Below are 16,529 nucleotides of genomic sequence, written 5' to 3' on the forward strand. Positions count from 1 at the left end.
ACAATCAAAAAGTAAGGTGAMAGTCACGCTTTATTCTTTGCTAAATGTTATAATTATATTGATGTTGGGCTTTTAAAAGTTTTTTATGCATTTCTTGTCAGTGTAGAGTGTGGAAAAATCTTTCTTCTTTTCTTCTCTTCAATGGTTTTTCGCAAAGCACGAGGGAGTTTACAGGATCAATTAGTGCTGTTAAATCCTCTCTTTTCTTTTTCTACTTCCTCCTACTTTTCTGGAGGATCTCTTTGGCTCATCCAGAAGCCAGGTGTCAGGTGTGTTTCCCAGCCCCTAGGAAGGTGCAGGTGAGCAGAGCAGGATGATGGACGTGGTGGACGTGCCACCCGAGGGCTACTCCCTGATCAAAGCCGTGTACCAGCGGCGCCTCCGCCTCACCAGGCTGCTGATAGAYGGCGGTGCCTACATCAACGAGAGCAACAGCAGGGGAGAAACCCCTCTCATGATCGCCTGCTTGACAAAACACGTGGACTTACAGAGCGCCAGCAAGGCCAGGATGGTGAAATACCTGCTGGACAACAAGGCTGACCCCAACATACAGGACAAGTCTGGGAAGACAGCCCTGATGCATGCTTGCATGGAAAAAGCAGGCCCTGAGGTGGTGTCTCTGCTGCTGATGAGCGGGGCTGACCCCAGCCTGACAGATCACTCCAACTGCTCGGCGCTGGTGTACGCCATCAACGCCGCAGACAAAGACACGCTGGAAGTTCTGCTGAAGGCCTGCAAGGCGCGGGGGAAGGAAGTGATCATCATCGTGACGGACAAGTCCGCCTCGGGGAGGCAGAAGACAAAGCAGTACCTGAACATGCCTCCTCCAGACCTCGAGGAATGCGCTTCCTCAGATGATTGCACCTCCCCGTCACAAACAGAATCAAATGAGGGCCCAGAAGATCCATTCAGCTATAAAGAGTTGTACGGTGGACAACCGGGGGACAACTCGTCTGAAACAGTGCCATTAATGACCAAATCCAGCTCAACACCAGCACGGTTCAAGCTGACACAGGTGCTGCAGTGTGATCCGTGGCTGAAGTGCTGTCCAGCARTGTTTCAGCAGAGGAAAGTTGCTTCTTCACAGGATCTTCAAAGTATCAGTCCCACAGAAGAGCTCTCATGCAAAGTCAGYAGCCTTGCTTTAACCAAGGGAGTCAACAGCAGTCACGAATGTATTGACAGAAAAGACACCGCTCAYATCCTGAAAACCCCTGATCAAACCCTGTCAAGGAAAGCATTACGTGATGCCATAAACTATCGGTCTCCTTTTGTGGAAGAGAAGCATAATCCCAGTGAGATTCCCATGGGCATGGATGCCAGTCTGGGACAAATCGGCTTACTTTCAAACCTCGGCAGTATTGTCAAGAAAGGAAATGGAGAATCAAATTACAACATCTCCAGTCCTCAGTTCACTAATAGTGTAATTCCTGCCACTGATTCAAAAGACAGTAAATCACCAAAAGGGAAGAAAGAGATGATTGTTCCTACMTATCACACTTTATTACCAAGTCCGAGAAGAGGTCTGGAGAGGATGTCTCCTGTTTCTCCAAGAGGCAGAAATAAAGCTTCTCCAGACGGAGAGAGTTCAGGAGCCTTAATGCTGGATCAGCCAAGGCCAGGTTTTCTGCCACCACTGAATGTGAACCCKCATCCCCCAGTTCCAGAGCTCACCGTCATAAACACAGTTTCTGGAATGATTTCTTATGGACAAACACACTTGGTACCACCAGGRTCTGCTTTCCCTAGGGGTCCCAAAGATACGAATCTGCTGCGGAGGAGGCCATATGAGCAGATTACAGTCTGAGCAGGAAGCCATATGAGCATTTTACAGTCTGAGCAGGAGACTGTAACAGGAGACAAAGGGGATCTTTATAATATGTAAATATTCACCACACTCCTTGACTGTAATGGTACCTATCACAAAACAGAGCAGGTCTGTGATATAAAGTCTGACTCAGGACGAGTCAAGCAGCTCAGAGACTAAAAGAAAAGACAAACTTAGCTAATGAGACACTGACAGCTGAAGAATGTTTATTTTGCAGGTTTTGTAAGGATTTCAACTTGCATGTGACAGGTTCAACCCACAATGGTCCTTAAGCATTGCATTTCTCATTGTAGGTTGTAAATACTACCCCTTCTAGATTTCCCCAAGTACATATCCCTTCTGTACCCAGAGAGGTTGTGCACATGGCATTTGGGAGCYTGAAACATTTGACTGTGATGCTGGACAGCAGTGTCCAGGCTGTACATACGCAGAGAAYCCAGAAACACTGCCCACATGGGGCAGGCAGCAGCAGGCTCTGTGTCTGGCCTCAGCGGCTTCACTGCGAGCCAGCAGCACCACAGAGCTGGCAAAGCTCACGCTGCAGAGCTGTGCTGCCCTCGGAATTCCTGCTGAACACCGGGAGCACTGGGGGCCAGCGGGGCACAGCAGCTGCAGCCCAGCACACAACGGGGTGGGCACCTTTGGAGCCCAGCAGGGCATGGGACAAGCCCCGTGCCGCAAAGGAGCCCAAATCACACTGCCCACCAGGCTCCTCGGCCACCTCAATCTGCTCCAGCTACAGCTCTCTGGAGTCTGTTCCCTTCAGGAGAGGAAGGGTGGCTCAGGCAGAGCCTGGAGATGAACCACGCTCTGTTCCTTTCTGCAGTTTCTGCAGCTCCTCCTTTCCCAAAAGTCCCTCCGTGTCAGGCAGGAGCAATTTGTCCCCAGTCACAGCCCTTTTCACCGGGATACAGACACTGGGGTACCACAGCTTGTCTGCAGGAGTAGGGGCACTTCACACACACACACACACAAAAACAACACACGCATACACTCAAGAGCAGGGAAAAGCTCTGTCCTCCTGCTCACACAGACCAAAAAACCACAACCAAACAACTTAAGGGAAGTTGGAGCATTGGCACAGTTTTCCCCAAGAAGCTGTGGCTCTGCCCCATYCCTTGGAGGGTYCCAGGCCAGGTTGGACAGAGCTGGCAAAGCTCACRRAGCTTGGGGCMACCTGGAAGAGTGGAAGRTGTCCCTGCCCATGGCAGGGGGGTTGGAATGAGATATAAGCTTTTATTTGAGACAGTTTCCAACCCAAACCATCCTGTGAGTCTGTGAGTTATAACCACATAACTCACCTGGGAGATGGAAACACACGTTTTATCGTATTTGAAACAGAGGACTGATTTTCCCACAAGTGGAAAACAGTCCTCTGCAGCCTCCGAGCTACTGCATATTTTTAAGTATCTCTATCTGCAAATCTATCTTTCCTTCTTGTCCTGTYGTGTTTTGTGATTCTAAGCATCTGCCTTGTCTTTGTGTGCATCCCACAGATGCTGGATTTCTGGTGTTGCATTTATCTTTTTAGGTGTCATCCTCTAAATATTGAGAAAAAGTGAATGTGTTTTGTTTTGTCGTAATTTACAGAAAGGAGTTGTATTGAAATTGTGTCTGTGTAGTGTGAATTTCAGTATACTGAATTTAGGTATTTTTTTTTTTTCTGAAAATACTCAGTGGTACTGCCTGTCTTGTAGCAGCTTCAGTCAAGGTTCACCAAAGCTGGCATTGCCTAATGAAAACCTGTAACGTTATGTAGCTTTGCACTTAGCAGGAGACAACGGGGATCTTAAGAATAAAGCAGTGTAACGGGGATCTGAAACATRAAASAATTTGAAGGGGATCATAAACATASAAATATTTAGTGGGGATCATCACCATAAAACAATTTTTTGGGGATTATAAACATAAAACCATTTGACGGGGATCATATACTCTCTGTAAATAACTTTTTGGGAGTAATTATTTCCATTCAGGTTCTGATTTTTCCTTCAGGAGATGCTCCTGGATCAGTCCCTGTGTACACCAGGTACAAACAAGGATTATGTGGACCAATTTTTATGGTACAGAAATAATGTGGAACAACATATGTTAGTATTAACTGAGTAAATGTTGGTCCCCACACACACAATACACTTTCCAAAYRTTTTCATGGTATTGTAAAAGGAAATGGCAATTTCTCATCTGCTCATCTCATAATGAAATTAAATATTTGAAGTGGAAAATGGATCTTTAAAAAACACAAATTCTTTTTTTTAGAAGAAATTTACTATCAATCACCACGTATTCTAACTGGTATCTTTGCTGAGGGTATAAAGCCCAATTTAAGCCATTTTGATTTTAAAAGTAATTATCTATGCGAGACTATGACTCCCTTCAATAAAACCAGAATTTTTCTACAAAATGCTCAGACAATGGAGGGAAGTGGCAAATGTCTTGAAAGAGGAAGTTTTTCGATAGTGTTACCAGTATTTTGTGATTGTGATGCAAAGTAGTGTTAAGTGTTAATGTTATTGTTTGTTACTGTTACAAATTACCTTCAAAGGAAAAAAAAGCTTTGTTCTCTTGATGTTGTTATGCTGAATAAATAAAAGTTATTTTTTCCCCCACAGAGGGAACATGGAAATAAGCACATGCTTTTATTCACCACTCAGGAAATGATGAGTCACTGCCAAAGGTACTCACTCAGAAGTGTTTCTCAGGCTGCCCCTGTACAAGAAAATGGGAACAGTTACTTCGATGTAATCCAATAGAGCTAAATTTGTCCAAAGTGCGGTGCGAGAGAGGCTCTTTCCACCGGCCGGTGGCTTCCTGTGTTTCCACTTGTGGAGCAGAGCTGCACTCGTGTTATCTTTGAAGTCTTAATCCATGACATTTCCCAGCCCCGCGATGTTCTTTTCAGCAAAGAACGGTCGGGCTGACCCCGAGTTCTGATGTAAAATCCCTCCCTCCCCGAGACACCCGGCTCACAAACCGGGCCTTGCATGTGTCCAGCACCGGCTGGACGCTTCCCCGGCTGATGTCCAGGGTTGTGTTCCTCATCTCRCACCTCCCAGAGGAAAATCAGAAATCTCCTGTGCCCCAGCCCAACCCCTCAGCCACCGCAGTGACACGGTGGCACTGGGCGGAGCTGGCATCCCTGCCGCGACAGCCACACAAAGGATTTGAAATMTACCTGGTTAGTCTGGAGAGGTGAAAAACAATTTTTTTTTTCTCGTTTCTTACTTCAAGCCTTCATTTTCYCTGCAAAATGCTGTGAAACCGTACGATGAAAGTAACTTCTAAACGAATGGTTGGCAGCCTCACAAAAACCAGTGATTATTTGAGAACTCCCATTATTTTGGTCAAAGAGACTTAGGAACAGCAAGTCACTACACAAAAATGCCGTAAACCAGAGGTTTTCAAGGTTGTGTTTAAGGTGCAATGTTCAAAATACGGTCTTCGAAATATCTTTCCCAGCACATTTAATTTGGTTTTGCTTTTAAGGAGTAATTGCTTTGTTTTGATCTTTGTCTTTTACAATTACACAGCGCTTCCAAAAGAATATTGCCATAATTTGATGCAGCTCCACAAGAAAAATAATAAACAAAAGTCATTAAATTACCTTTTTTTTCTTCATCAATCCCAAATAAGACCCTTTTCTCTCTGCATCCGATAGCAGCACAACTAATTACTTTTCCAACTAAAAAAAGGTATTTATTAATAAAGATTGTTACATTATCAATCGAAAGAATTACTGACACTGCATTACTTGAAGGAGATCAGGTTTCATAAGGAAACACTTAAGAAAGCTCAGGGGTTTTTTAATTCAGAGGCAAAGGAATAAAATTCCGATTGTCATCCTAATTATTCCAATAAAAGACCTTGMCATTAATCCTCTTTGAAAGACAACAGGCCTTCTAGGCCTCTAAAAATTAAACTTTTTTAAAAAAAATTATGTACATATATATATGCAAAATCCCTGTTCCTCAGCAGCACCTGTTACATGAGCCGGGCATTTCCTGGAATGGTGACGCAGGCAGCTCCAGAGCTCATGTCAATCCAGGGGTTTTGTCCCAAAATTCATGTCCAGCTATTKAAAAATAGCTGAGCTCTTACACTGAACACCACAGATGTTTTCTAGAAATGTACACAGGTTAATTATTCCCAAATTCCTGAAATCCAGATACAGAAGCACGCTGAGGTTCTGCAATTAATTCCTGTATTTTTTTTTCCCTGAAAGCATCATCAATTGTGAACWCTTTGATGAGTGTTTCACAGATGGAGTGAGTTACAGCCTTCCTTCTCCCAAAAACCAGTCCATCCTAAAGTGCACACCTGGCCTGGACATACATTGTGAAAATACATTAAAGGGAAAACTTTTAAAACCACTAAAACTAATTCTGCTTGGGCAGATCCCCATGGAGACCGTGAACCCGTGCAGGGACTGTTTTCCTCTGCAAGGAGAGAAAACACCACCAGACAGCAGAAGCAAAAATGACAGAAAATCCCTTGAAAATTCAAGGGAACCAATTCAAGGGAATTAGGCTACAAAGCAAAAGTAGTAATTCAAGGGAGTTCAAGGAAATTACGCCAGATAGTCAGGATATTGAAAACCAACATGCAACTACCCCAAAAAGATGAAAGTTCAAGCTTCAGAAGACAATAGAGCACAATAGTTTGAATTTTACTGGAAGCAAATGGATATACCTGYGACAAAAAAATTAACAAACTGAGAAGTATCAAAATACAACAATATTGGTTTTCAGTTAAACTGTCAAGAAATTATGTATTTTGTGCAAGAAAAAGGTCCCTAATTAATATAAGGCTATGGATCAATAAACCTTTCCTTAAATAATGATCCAAACACTTCCTCTTACTTTAATGCCTCTTATTACATTAGCACCTTTATTCTTATCAAAAAAAATAGTCTGAAAGACATTTGTAATCAAGAAATTTCAGAGGAACACTGAAATCTATGGAAAAGTTCCCCACTTTCTTGGGTATAATGTAGGGTAGAAGTCACGCTGCTYAAATAGGCTCTCCTCTCTAACCTTTTTAAAACAAACCAATCCAAATATTTTTAATCCCAACACTCGAATTTCTGTAATTTTTTTCCTTAAAGGACAGGGCCACTTAGTCACCATGTTACTAAATAAGTTATAAAGACCCTCAGCATAATTTCAGATGTAATTTGAAGGCATGAATTGGAAAAAAAAATACTCAGCTTGTTGATTTTTATTTCAGTCAGAGCAGGTTAAAAATGAGTAACACTTTGAATGAATGCTGAAGATGGAGAACATCAGATGGAGAACCATGGGTGAAAAGCGTGTCTTTGGGAGTGTTTTCTTTGATTCCAGAGCACATTTGAAAAAAACAGAAACTTTGGTAAATATTTTGTGCTTTATTCCCACCAGCACGCTTCCCTGTCACGTCAGGACACAATGACAACTSTCTTCTGTACCACGTTATCTCTTCACCAAGATACTTCACATTCACGGAGAAATGTAAGGCTTGAAACTGCAGTAAATTACAAATGGTTTTTATAGTACAAGTGGAAGATCCCTGAAAGAAGGTTAAAGTAAAAATTAAACTAGGAGGCAGCAACAGCTGAGACACAGACCTGCTGTTCCACCAGAATTAATATCTGGTTTCATCTCCTCTTCRCTGCCTCACTGCCAGCCCCACAGGTAACACATTTGGTTTTAGGAGAGCATTTAAATGAACACAGAGAAACAAAATCAAATAATTTATTGATGTGCAAGTCAGACCAGACAGATATAAAAATGTCACAAGGGTCTACCAAAGATCCATAGGTACAGAAATTCATATACACATGATAATCCATACAGATTAATCAAATTMAYCACRMAGCCATTTCCTGGTAATTCAGATTRTGTCTTCTTTTAATTTCATCTGATTATCCCTGTTTATTGACATCCACAGACATATTGCTCAGAGATACTTCTTCCTTTAAAATATTTCTGGCAATTGCTGATTTTTTTTTTTACTTAACAGTTTTAATGAGATTTAACAAATCCCAGTACTTCATGTGGGAACTTGTTTCTAAAGATTTCTAAACACAGATTTCTAAAGAAGATTTCTAAAACACAGAAAAATTTGTCCCTGTGGACCCAAAAAGGCCTTTCTAATGAGAGATGAGATCCCTTAAATCAATGAATGCAACTGCCTGCAACAAACTACAGCTGGAAAATAAATAATTTCTCCAAACTCACTACAGAAATCACACAGCCAAGCCTGACCCTTTGTGGTTACTGCCACTCACTTCGCCTGCTGCTGCAAATTAAAATAAGTCTGTTTGGTTATTATTAGTATAATCATGTAGTTTTCTTCTTTATGCAGAAAAATATTTCCTAATTTTAGTTAAGCATATCTTAATAGATGACAAAAATGAGGAGGAAAGCTCTACTCCTCAATAACAGAAAACCATTATTAGATAAATCTCTCAAAGGCAACAGGGAGTCTTGAATATCAATGGCTCTGTGAAATCACTCTATTTCAAGATTTAGCATTATGAAATGTAACTCACTTCTCTATCACAGCTGTTCCAATGCCACAAAACAACCAAAAATGGCTGCAAATTACTTTGGTACTAACAGCCTGTAAAATGTTGTGTACAATACCTGAATTGACAAAACTCCCACAGGACCCACAGGAGAGGGACGGGGAAAAGGACAAGGTATTGACAGAGTAATGCCCTTCACAGCACCAGCTTTTATTCAGAGGTTAAAAAGTCCCCTGCCATCGTGGAARAAACCTTTGGTTTTTATTGTATCATTCACGGTGTGTGGCAGAAGCCGATCCCACAGAGCGRGTGTCTCAGTCTGTGTCAATTTTGGGGGATGCAGAAGCAAAACAGGCAACAAATGGTTCAAATGAACCAAGTCAGGCTCTTCCTGCAGGTGGTTAGCAGGGTTTTAGCTTTTTTTGGGAGGAAATTTCCACTTTGGAGAATTTGTGAAGCCCTGCCCTGGGAGYTGCAGGGGTACAATCCTTCTGGAAAGTGAAATGCATCTCTCTGAACAAGAAACCCTCACGTTTAAAGGGGTTTGCAATATAAAGTGTTACAAGGTCAGGCACTGCCTGCTTTGCATTTACCTTTCTATTCCAATGGCTTTTTTGAATKCAGTATTTTGTGGCTCAAAAATATCATAATAGACCCTACTTTTATCAAAGTTCTCTCGGATGAAAAGCAAGTCTTCTACAGAATACAGGTCTTCCTTTCCTGTCCAAACAGTGAGGCTGTATCTGTGTCCAAAACAATGGGAGAAAAAAACAAAAACAAAACAAAAAGARTATGTTAGGAAAAAAGCATGTAAACAACAAAGACATTGCACTAATAAGCTACTAAAAATATTCAGGRTTATGGTATTTTAATTTTAGAATTGTAATCAAATACCAAAAACTGCACTCCCAGACAAATTCATTTGAAATTCATCRATGTGACTGTTCTGCCCAACCCTGGAAGGAGTTAAAACAAAACACCTCAGGTCAGTATCAAGCAAAGAAATTCACCAGCCTGAGCATTTAAGGTTTGATAAAGTATTCAACAGTCACGAACTGAGCCTCAAATTAGGAGTCGTGCTCTGTGCTTGGACACGTCAGTGATGTGTAGAGATGCCACCTAACCCAATTCTCATTAATTGCACAGAACTTGCCCAAAAATGCTGAAAACYCCCAAAAGTGTTATTCTGTTAAAGGCATTATCCTCCACAATCTCCATGTGACATATACTAAGTTTTTCCCTTTGTTTAACAAAACTGCATTAATTTTAAAAAATGAGTAAATCAAAATTCAGTTGTATGTGAGCAAAACTGGCTCAGGAAWTTCTGTCTTCTAATTATAMCACTAAAAAAACCCAAATTTYATGCTGAGGTAAAAGAGAAAATCYTAGTATTTCAGTGGGAATAATGTTTGTACCCACTGAGGACATACTGAGACTGGCACAATTCATGCAACAKAATCCTAATGAAGTAACATTTTTAAATCAATTTCCCAGTTTGAAATGCTTAATTCTAATTTCTGCTTTGAATCTTCATCATAAACAAGAATATCAGCACTTTATTTGCCCACCCTGTTTTTTTTAAATAATTAGAAATTTTTCAGAGACTCTACCAAGTTTTCTGTCTTGGGCCTTGACCTTGGTTGGAACAACGTTATTAAACTCCAGGTAGGCAGAGCAGGTGAAAAAAATKAGTAAATGTCAATATGTGGGAAGCTCAGTTTATTCTTGTTCTATTACATGTGAATAATTTTTATAATTAAATGGTTATGGGTTTGCTAGAGTAGATTTTAAAGGAAAATGTAAGCTGGTGTATGAGAACCACTGAATAAACTTCAAGTGCCTCAGCAAAATTAATTAGCTTTGAGGGAAACACCTGACTTCCAACATAAAAATCATCTTTGACATTTTTCAGGTGACGTTGCTACAAAAATACTGAATTCAATACAAAGTCTTTAGATTGCATGAATTCCCAACTGCAACATCAAACTATTTAGTCTATTTACGTGTATTGACCTCAGAAAACGTCTGGAGCAGAACTGGATGACAAACCCATGCACCGTTTAAAATTCCTCTTTGTAGGAAATGCAAAAGAAGCTTCTGGAATTTAATTATTTTAAAGAATTAATAAAGAAAATTAATAGTGACTGCTTCTGTCTGAGGAAACAAACARYGGAGACCCGAGGGAAATAAAGATGRGAAAGYATTTCCAGCATGGGTGGGATAAGCACGGCACGTGTTTGTGTGACAGGACAGGCGAGCAGCGAGGCCCTGGCACTGTCCCACGGGGGATCCTGGATGGTCAGCGGGGCTGTGGGGCCGCTGGACGGGGCAGCACTGGCCTGTGGGGCAGCACTGACCTGTGGGGCAGCACTGACCTGTGGGACTGCTGCAGCAGCCACTGGAGCTGCGGGATGGAGCCGGGCACCAGCGCGGCGCGCACCGGGAAGGTGACGGGCTGGGACAGCGAGTGGCACAGCCGGGACATGTCCTGCACCATGGGCCACTCGTAGCCTGGGGACAGGGACAGAGATGGCACTCAGACCCCACACGGCTCCCACAGCCCCACACCAGCTCAGGGACACAGCAGCAGCTTGGGAATAATAAACACAATAAATGTAAAATRTAAAATAAATCACTGCGAAAACCTTTATCTCCCAGTCCTTACAAATGTACTTACTTCACATATATCTACAGAATTTCTAATGCATCTTTGCCCTTTCTCTAAAAAAAACTCTGCTGCCATTGACTTCGATATGGATTAGTTTTACATTGTCAGGGACCCTTTAAAAACAAAGWCATGAAGAAAAAATTAGGACAAAAAATTAAATAAATCCACTAGGAATTAAGGTATACACAAATGAGGCATACACAGACAAAAACATTTTCTGTGTAAAAATTATAAAATCAAGCAATCTAAAACATTGAAAATGCCCTTGCTGAAATTTTTACAAGRACTGGAGCTATTTCAAATTATATTTAACTGTTCTTTTGTTTCTACAGGCCATGAAAACCTTGTAACAACAGTTAACAGCTTTCATCTCAATTACTCATACGTAAAGTAATGACTAGAAAGACTAAAAAAGCATTAAATATTAAAATAAAAAGTTTTATTGGGCAAGCAGCAACTTCTAGTTGAAATCACTCGAACAAGCTGGTTTTCTTAAGTCTTACTGTAGAACCTTAGTTAGTATTTCCATAAACTGAAATTTAGAATGGAGATAAAAAAGCATTCATTTTCAAAGTTCACTCAGTATTTCTAATGCATTTTCCAGTAGTTTCTTCCTGCACTGACAACACTTGGGAGAAAGCACTGAACAGTTTAATAAMATTGCAGTCTATCATACAACAAAATGCTCCATCTTGCTAATGAGTAATTAGCAATAGGAACGGTGTATAATCCTGCCATGGTGGCCCCAGACAGTACTGGAGATCACAATGAGAATTGCAAGAGGAAGCCTGTGAAAAAGACCCTAAAACAATGAAAATAGGAAAATTTACTGCAAAAACTTAATTATCCAAGAGAAAGAGTATACATTCAAAGATGTTAGGATTAGAGTGACCCACAATTTGATTTCAGTGATCAAAAAAAAAAACCAGAGACAGGGTTTGAACTTCTCGCCTGATCTACTTTCCCTCAGAAAACATTCCAGGATTGTGATCACAAAAACAATGCTCCAAGGAGGGAGACCCCTCCCTGAACAGAGGGTGTGGAGCTCGTCCCTCAAAGGTGAGAAGGGAGGGAAACACCAACCAGCTCATGTAACAACCCCAAGCTGGGATTTGCACTRTGYTGCCAGCCCAGCRCTGAAATGAGCRCTGCAGGGCATGGTCACACCCCAGGACAGCAGAGAACCCCAGAACCACCAAGAGCCTCAGCCCAGGGAGCTGCTGGAAGCCAACACGGCATGCAGGGACAGCCCCAGCCCTGCCCTCACCTTGCCCTTGGTGGCAGCCCGTGGTCCAGCCCAGGGACAGGGTGGCCTCGGGGCAGGACGAGGTGACAGTGGCCAGGAAGGCGCGGGCATCCAGCGGAGCGTGGCTGGCGTGGGGTCCGGGCAGGATGTCCCCGTTGAGCCACACGGGTCTGTCCAGGCAATGTCCCATCTCCCCCAGCAGCTCCAGTGATGGTCCCACGGCGTCCAGGCTGTGCCAGGACACAGGGTGGGGTCAGCACAGCAAGGACAGCAGTGTCACTGACCACTCACATGCTGTAAATTCAGTACCGASAGTCAAAGTCATCTCTCCCCACCTTCACCATGCTCAAAGAAGCAAAGATTTTATCACTGTTTCAGAACCAGACTCAGTGCAAGGTGATAAACCTATGCTAGGAGAATGAAAAGCCCAAAACTGACCAATTTCAGGCAACTGAAAGRGTGAAAAGGCACCCGTTTGAACATTCAATGCCTGGTCGTGGCTTTTCCCACAGTTCAAAAGTGTGGCAGCATAGAGAACGCTGCCTGTCCAACATTCATCTAATTAAATATAGCTAATATAGCTAATTGTTAAATTATTATATATGAGCTGCTGTCACTTGAGCAACCAGTACAGCACAACACACCTTGTGAGTATTTAACAAAATCTGTGGTCATCTATTGGTATTGTGGTATTCCTGCTGTCCTTTTAAACCAAAATAAAAAGCACCAMTAGCTTTTTCTAACTCCATCCTACCCAAACTTTTCTAAGTACTGTGGAAGAAAAGGAGATGTGGAACAATGGGGAAAAAAAATGAACACCAAGAAAATCTTCTCTCTCTCACAGCACGTTAATCAACACACTATGTAACATCAAGGAATTTAAAATCAATATGGTCAAAGTTTTGAAACTACGTTGGTTCTCAAGGCAACAACTGTCCCACTGAGTTGGTTTCCTCTGTAAAGGAATTTTGTACATTTTGTCACCTGTAGTGTTGAGAAAGCAGCACTGAGCACAGGAATTCCACTCACTYGGGATTAAGTAGGACTCTGAAGACTTTTTGCAGAATACACTAATTTCAGTAGCCAAAACCAGCATAAAATAAAATTATGTGGTCAACCAAGCTGATAGAGTAGACATAGAAGATAATTTTTAAAGTGCTGAAGTAATTGAAATAATCTTCAAAACTTCAGCAAGGGCATCCAGATAAATAGTACACAAAGGAACATCAAATTCTGTTGTCACTTTCTTGACCCTATCTCCACTATGTGACATATTTTTAAATGCTTTAATACAATTAGAACTTTATAACATAATGTACTTTTAAAAGCTTCTTTGAACCACTGCACTTGGCTGTGTACTCCTTGTGGGAAAACAGAAGCCAGGTGGTTTAAAATTGATTTAAACAATAATTAAAATGGAGGGGAAAAAGCCCCACCAAAATTCACAAGAAATAATCCCGAACAAATTCCTATTCTCTTTTTTTCATTTCTCTGCCCAGAAAGTCACACACAGCACCCGTAACAATGAAAGAATTTAGCTTGCACACGTTTTCTACTTTTGTGAACTTTCACATGAAAAACATGACTGTGTAACACAGAACCACAGGCATAAATCACATTTTACAGCTAGTAAAGTTGAGGGGTTTTTTTTTAGTGGGGTTTTTTTTGCATTTCCATGGAGTACTTCAGCACTGATGAAGCTCTTTGTAATTTGCCCTCAAAACAGGCTTAGCACATGGAAATTCAGACGAAACCAGGAGCTGAAAGCGTGCATGTCTGGAAATCACAGCACACTTCAAACTCCTCCAAGGCAATCTCACAGGGCTTTCAGGTGTATTTTCCACTGGAGAGAATGAAACAGCTCAAAATGTGAATGAACCTCTGAACATTCAGTTAATAAGTTAGTTAATAAGAAAGGAGCCTTCCAGAGAGACACCATCGTTTCACCTTCCTGATGGGGAAGTTCTGCTCACAGTAACTAATTCACTGACTAAAAAAAACTTTATCTGTAGTTCAAAACACTTTTGAAGTTTTGTTYTTGCCATGCTTTGAGTAATATGGAYTATGTTTCCATATGGATCATSWTTCAGAATGCATCAAACTAAACTGTGCAGTAAGGAGGACTGAGGTTGACAATCACCTGCAGATTTAATTGGTAAAAATACAAATAACATAACAACCTCTGAGTTGAGTTACCTCTTAAAATCCAGCTTGATGCCTTTATCGGTGCTGGCCATCTSTGCCAGCCACTCCTGCAGGGTGATGTCACTGTCAGTGTCTGGGGGGTGAGCCAGGATGGGGACCCCACTCCCTGCCCGGAGCAGAACATCCGCCTCGACCATATGCACATCACCTGGGGATTGAAGAGTTAAACCTCAGACAGGTGTACACACAGATTCCAGGCTTCAGGACAACAATAACCCAGCAAGACTTTCTACACTGCACCTTTACTCCAGGAAAGGCTGCCTGTGACATAAAAGGTGCAATTTTTGGGGTATTTCAGTCACTCTTTATACATGCACACACATGTGAAAATGGTTCTTTGTAGATTATTTGGCCAAGTAACCATGTAGGGTGTTTTCTTCAGAGGAAAAGACAAATGGACATCCARCATGTGAATCCATTATTGTTAGATTTCAAATCTTTTCCTCTCAGAGCAGGKTTCCTGACAGAGGAAGGATGAACASAGGAGTTAACACTGGCAGAGACTGAGCAATTCCCTTGACTCAGTGTCAAAACTGAGCAGGAAAAGGTTAGCTGGCACACAAGGCACGGGAAGAGGAGTCTTAAGCGTGCTCAACCTCTTGAAAACAGCTTTAWGTAATGAATGTGGACAGAGAATCCAATACACACAATTAGACTGAAATACGAATAAATAAGCTAGATAATGCACATTACATATAAACTTACTCAAATACGTATTTATCGAATATTCACTTAAATTTATTAAAAATTCACTGGTGCTCAGGCTGGCGCACAAGAGACCTTGTGGCTCTGCAGGAGGGGGCAGCCGGGGGGATTGGGCTGTGCTCCAGGGGAACAGAGACAGGAGGAGAGGGAACGACCTTGGGTCAGGCTGGACAGTGGGAAAATCCCTCCTGGAAAGGGCTGTCAATCCCTGGCACAGCAGCCCAGGGCAGGGTGCAGTCCCCATCCCCAGGGAGATTTAAAAGTGGTGTGGACTCAATGATCCTGGGGGTGAGGAGGGGGACAGGGCTGAGGAAGGGGGATGGGGTGAGGAAGGTGAAAGGGTTGAGGAAGGGGACAGGGGTGAGAAGGGGGACAGGGGCTGAGGAAGGGGACAGGGCTGAGGAAGGGGACAGGGTGAGGAAGGGGACAGGGTGAGGAGGGGGAGGACAGGGCTGAGGAAGGGGGACAGGGGTGAGGAAGGGGATGGGGTGAGGAAGGGTACAGGGCTGAGAAGGGAACAGGGCTGAGGAGGGGGGACAGGGCTAAGGAAGGGGACAGGGTGAGGAAGGGGACAGGACTGAGGAAGGGGACAGGGCTGAGGAGGGGACAGGGCTCAGGAAGGGCTGGTCCCTCACTCACTCCGCGCCGCCTCCGCCGCCCGGGCCCGGCTGTTGGCAGCGTGGAACCAGCGCACGGCAGCCCCGTCCCTGACCGCGATGTGCCCGGAGCGCAGCAGGTGATCCACGGGCCACTCGCTCCAGGCGCCTGCGGGACACGGCGGGGACACGGCGGGGACATGGAGGGGACCCCTCAGCACCACCCGCCAGCCACGGAGCCCCGGCCGAGCCCCGATCCCCACCCCGATTCTGGCTCCGTTCCCACCCCCGTTCCCGTTTCCCCGTTCCCGGCCCGGTTCCCGCTCCCGTTCCCTCCCCCATTCCCGTTCTGTTCCCGTTCCTGTTCCGTTCCCATTCCCATTCCCCATTCTCGTTCCGTTCCTGTTCCCGTTCCCATTCCCATCCCCCTTCCTGGCCCCATTCCCATCCCCATTCCGTTCCTGTTCCTGCCCCCATTCCCCTTCCTGGCCCCGTTCCCGTTCCCCGTTCACGCTCCCGTTCCCGGCCCCCATTCTCATTCCATTCCCGTCCCATTCCCGCCCTCGTTCCTGCCCCTATTCTCGTTCCCGTTCCCTGCTCCCGTTCCTCTCCCGGTTCCCCTTACCGTCCCCATTCCTATTCCCATTCTCCTGTTTCCGTTCCCGGCCCCATTCCCGCCTCCATTCCCGTTCCCAGCCCTCATTCCGTTCCCATTCCCGCCCCCGTTCCCATTCCCGTTCCCCGGCCCCGTTCCCATCCCTGCTCCCGCCCTCGTT

The 16,529-nt window shown here is 43.6% G+C and overlaps 2 protein-coding genes across 2 annotated transcripts; one reads left to right on the forward strand and one right to left on the reverse strand.

Moving 5' to 3' along the window:
• The first annotated feature begins 272 nt into the window (after window positions 1–272).
• Window positions 273–2,450, forward strand: ANKRD34B (ankyrin repeat domain 34B). The gene has a single exon (XM_057385577.1). It carries the CDS (start codon window positions 314–316, stop codon window positions 1,805–1,807), a length of 1,494 nt encoding a protein of 497 aa, XP_057241560.1. The 5' UTR covers window positions 273–313; the 3' UTR covers window positions 1,808–2,450.
• Window positions 2,451–7,680: 5,230 nt separating this feature from the next.
• On the reverse strand, window positions 7,681–16,286 carry FAM151B (family with sequence similarity 151 member B). The gene is made up of 5 exons (XM_057385571.1): window positions 15,797–16,286; window positions 14,444–14,600; window positions 12,269–12,477; window positions 10,709–10,844; window positions 7,681–9,076 (listed from the first exon to the last, which is right to left on the reverse strand). The coding sequence occupies exons 1-5, from the start codon at window positions 16,284–16,286 to the stop codon at window positions 8,923–8,925; spliced, it is 1,146 nt and encodes a 381-aa protein (XP_057241554.1). The 3' UTR covers window positions 7,681–8,922.
• Window positions 16,287–16,529: the final 243 nt, after the last annotated feature.

Source organism: Malurus melanocephalus, unplaced genomic scaffold (genome assembly GCF_030028575.1).
Source record: "Malurus melanocephalus ecotype Western Australia unplaced genomic scaffold, MMel_1.1 scaffold_844, whole genome shotgun sequence".
In the NCBI taxonomy this organism is placed as follows: domain Eukaryota; kingdom Metazoa; phylum Chordata; class Aves; order Passeriformes; family Maluridae; genus Malurus; species Malurus melanocephalus.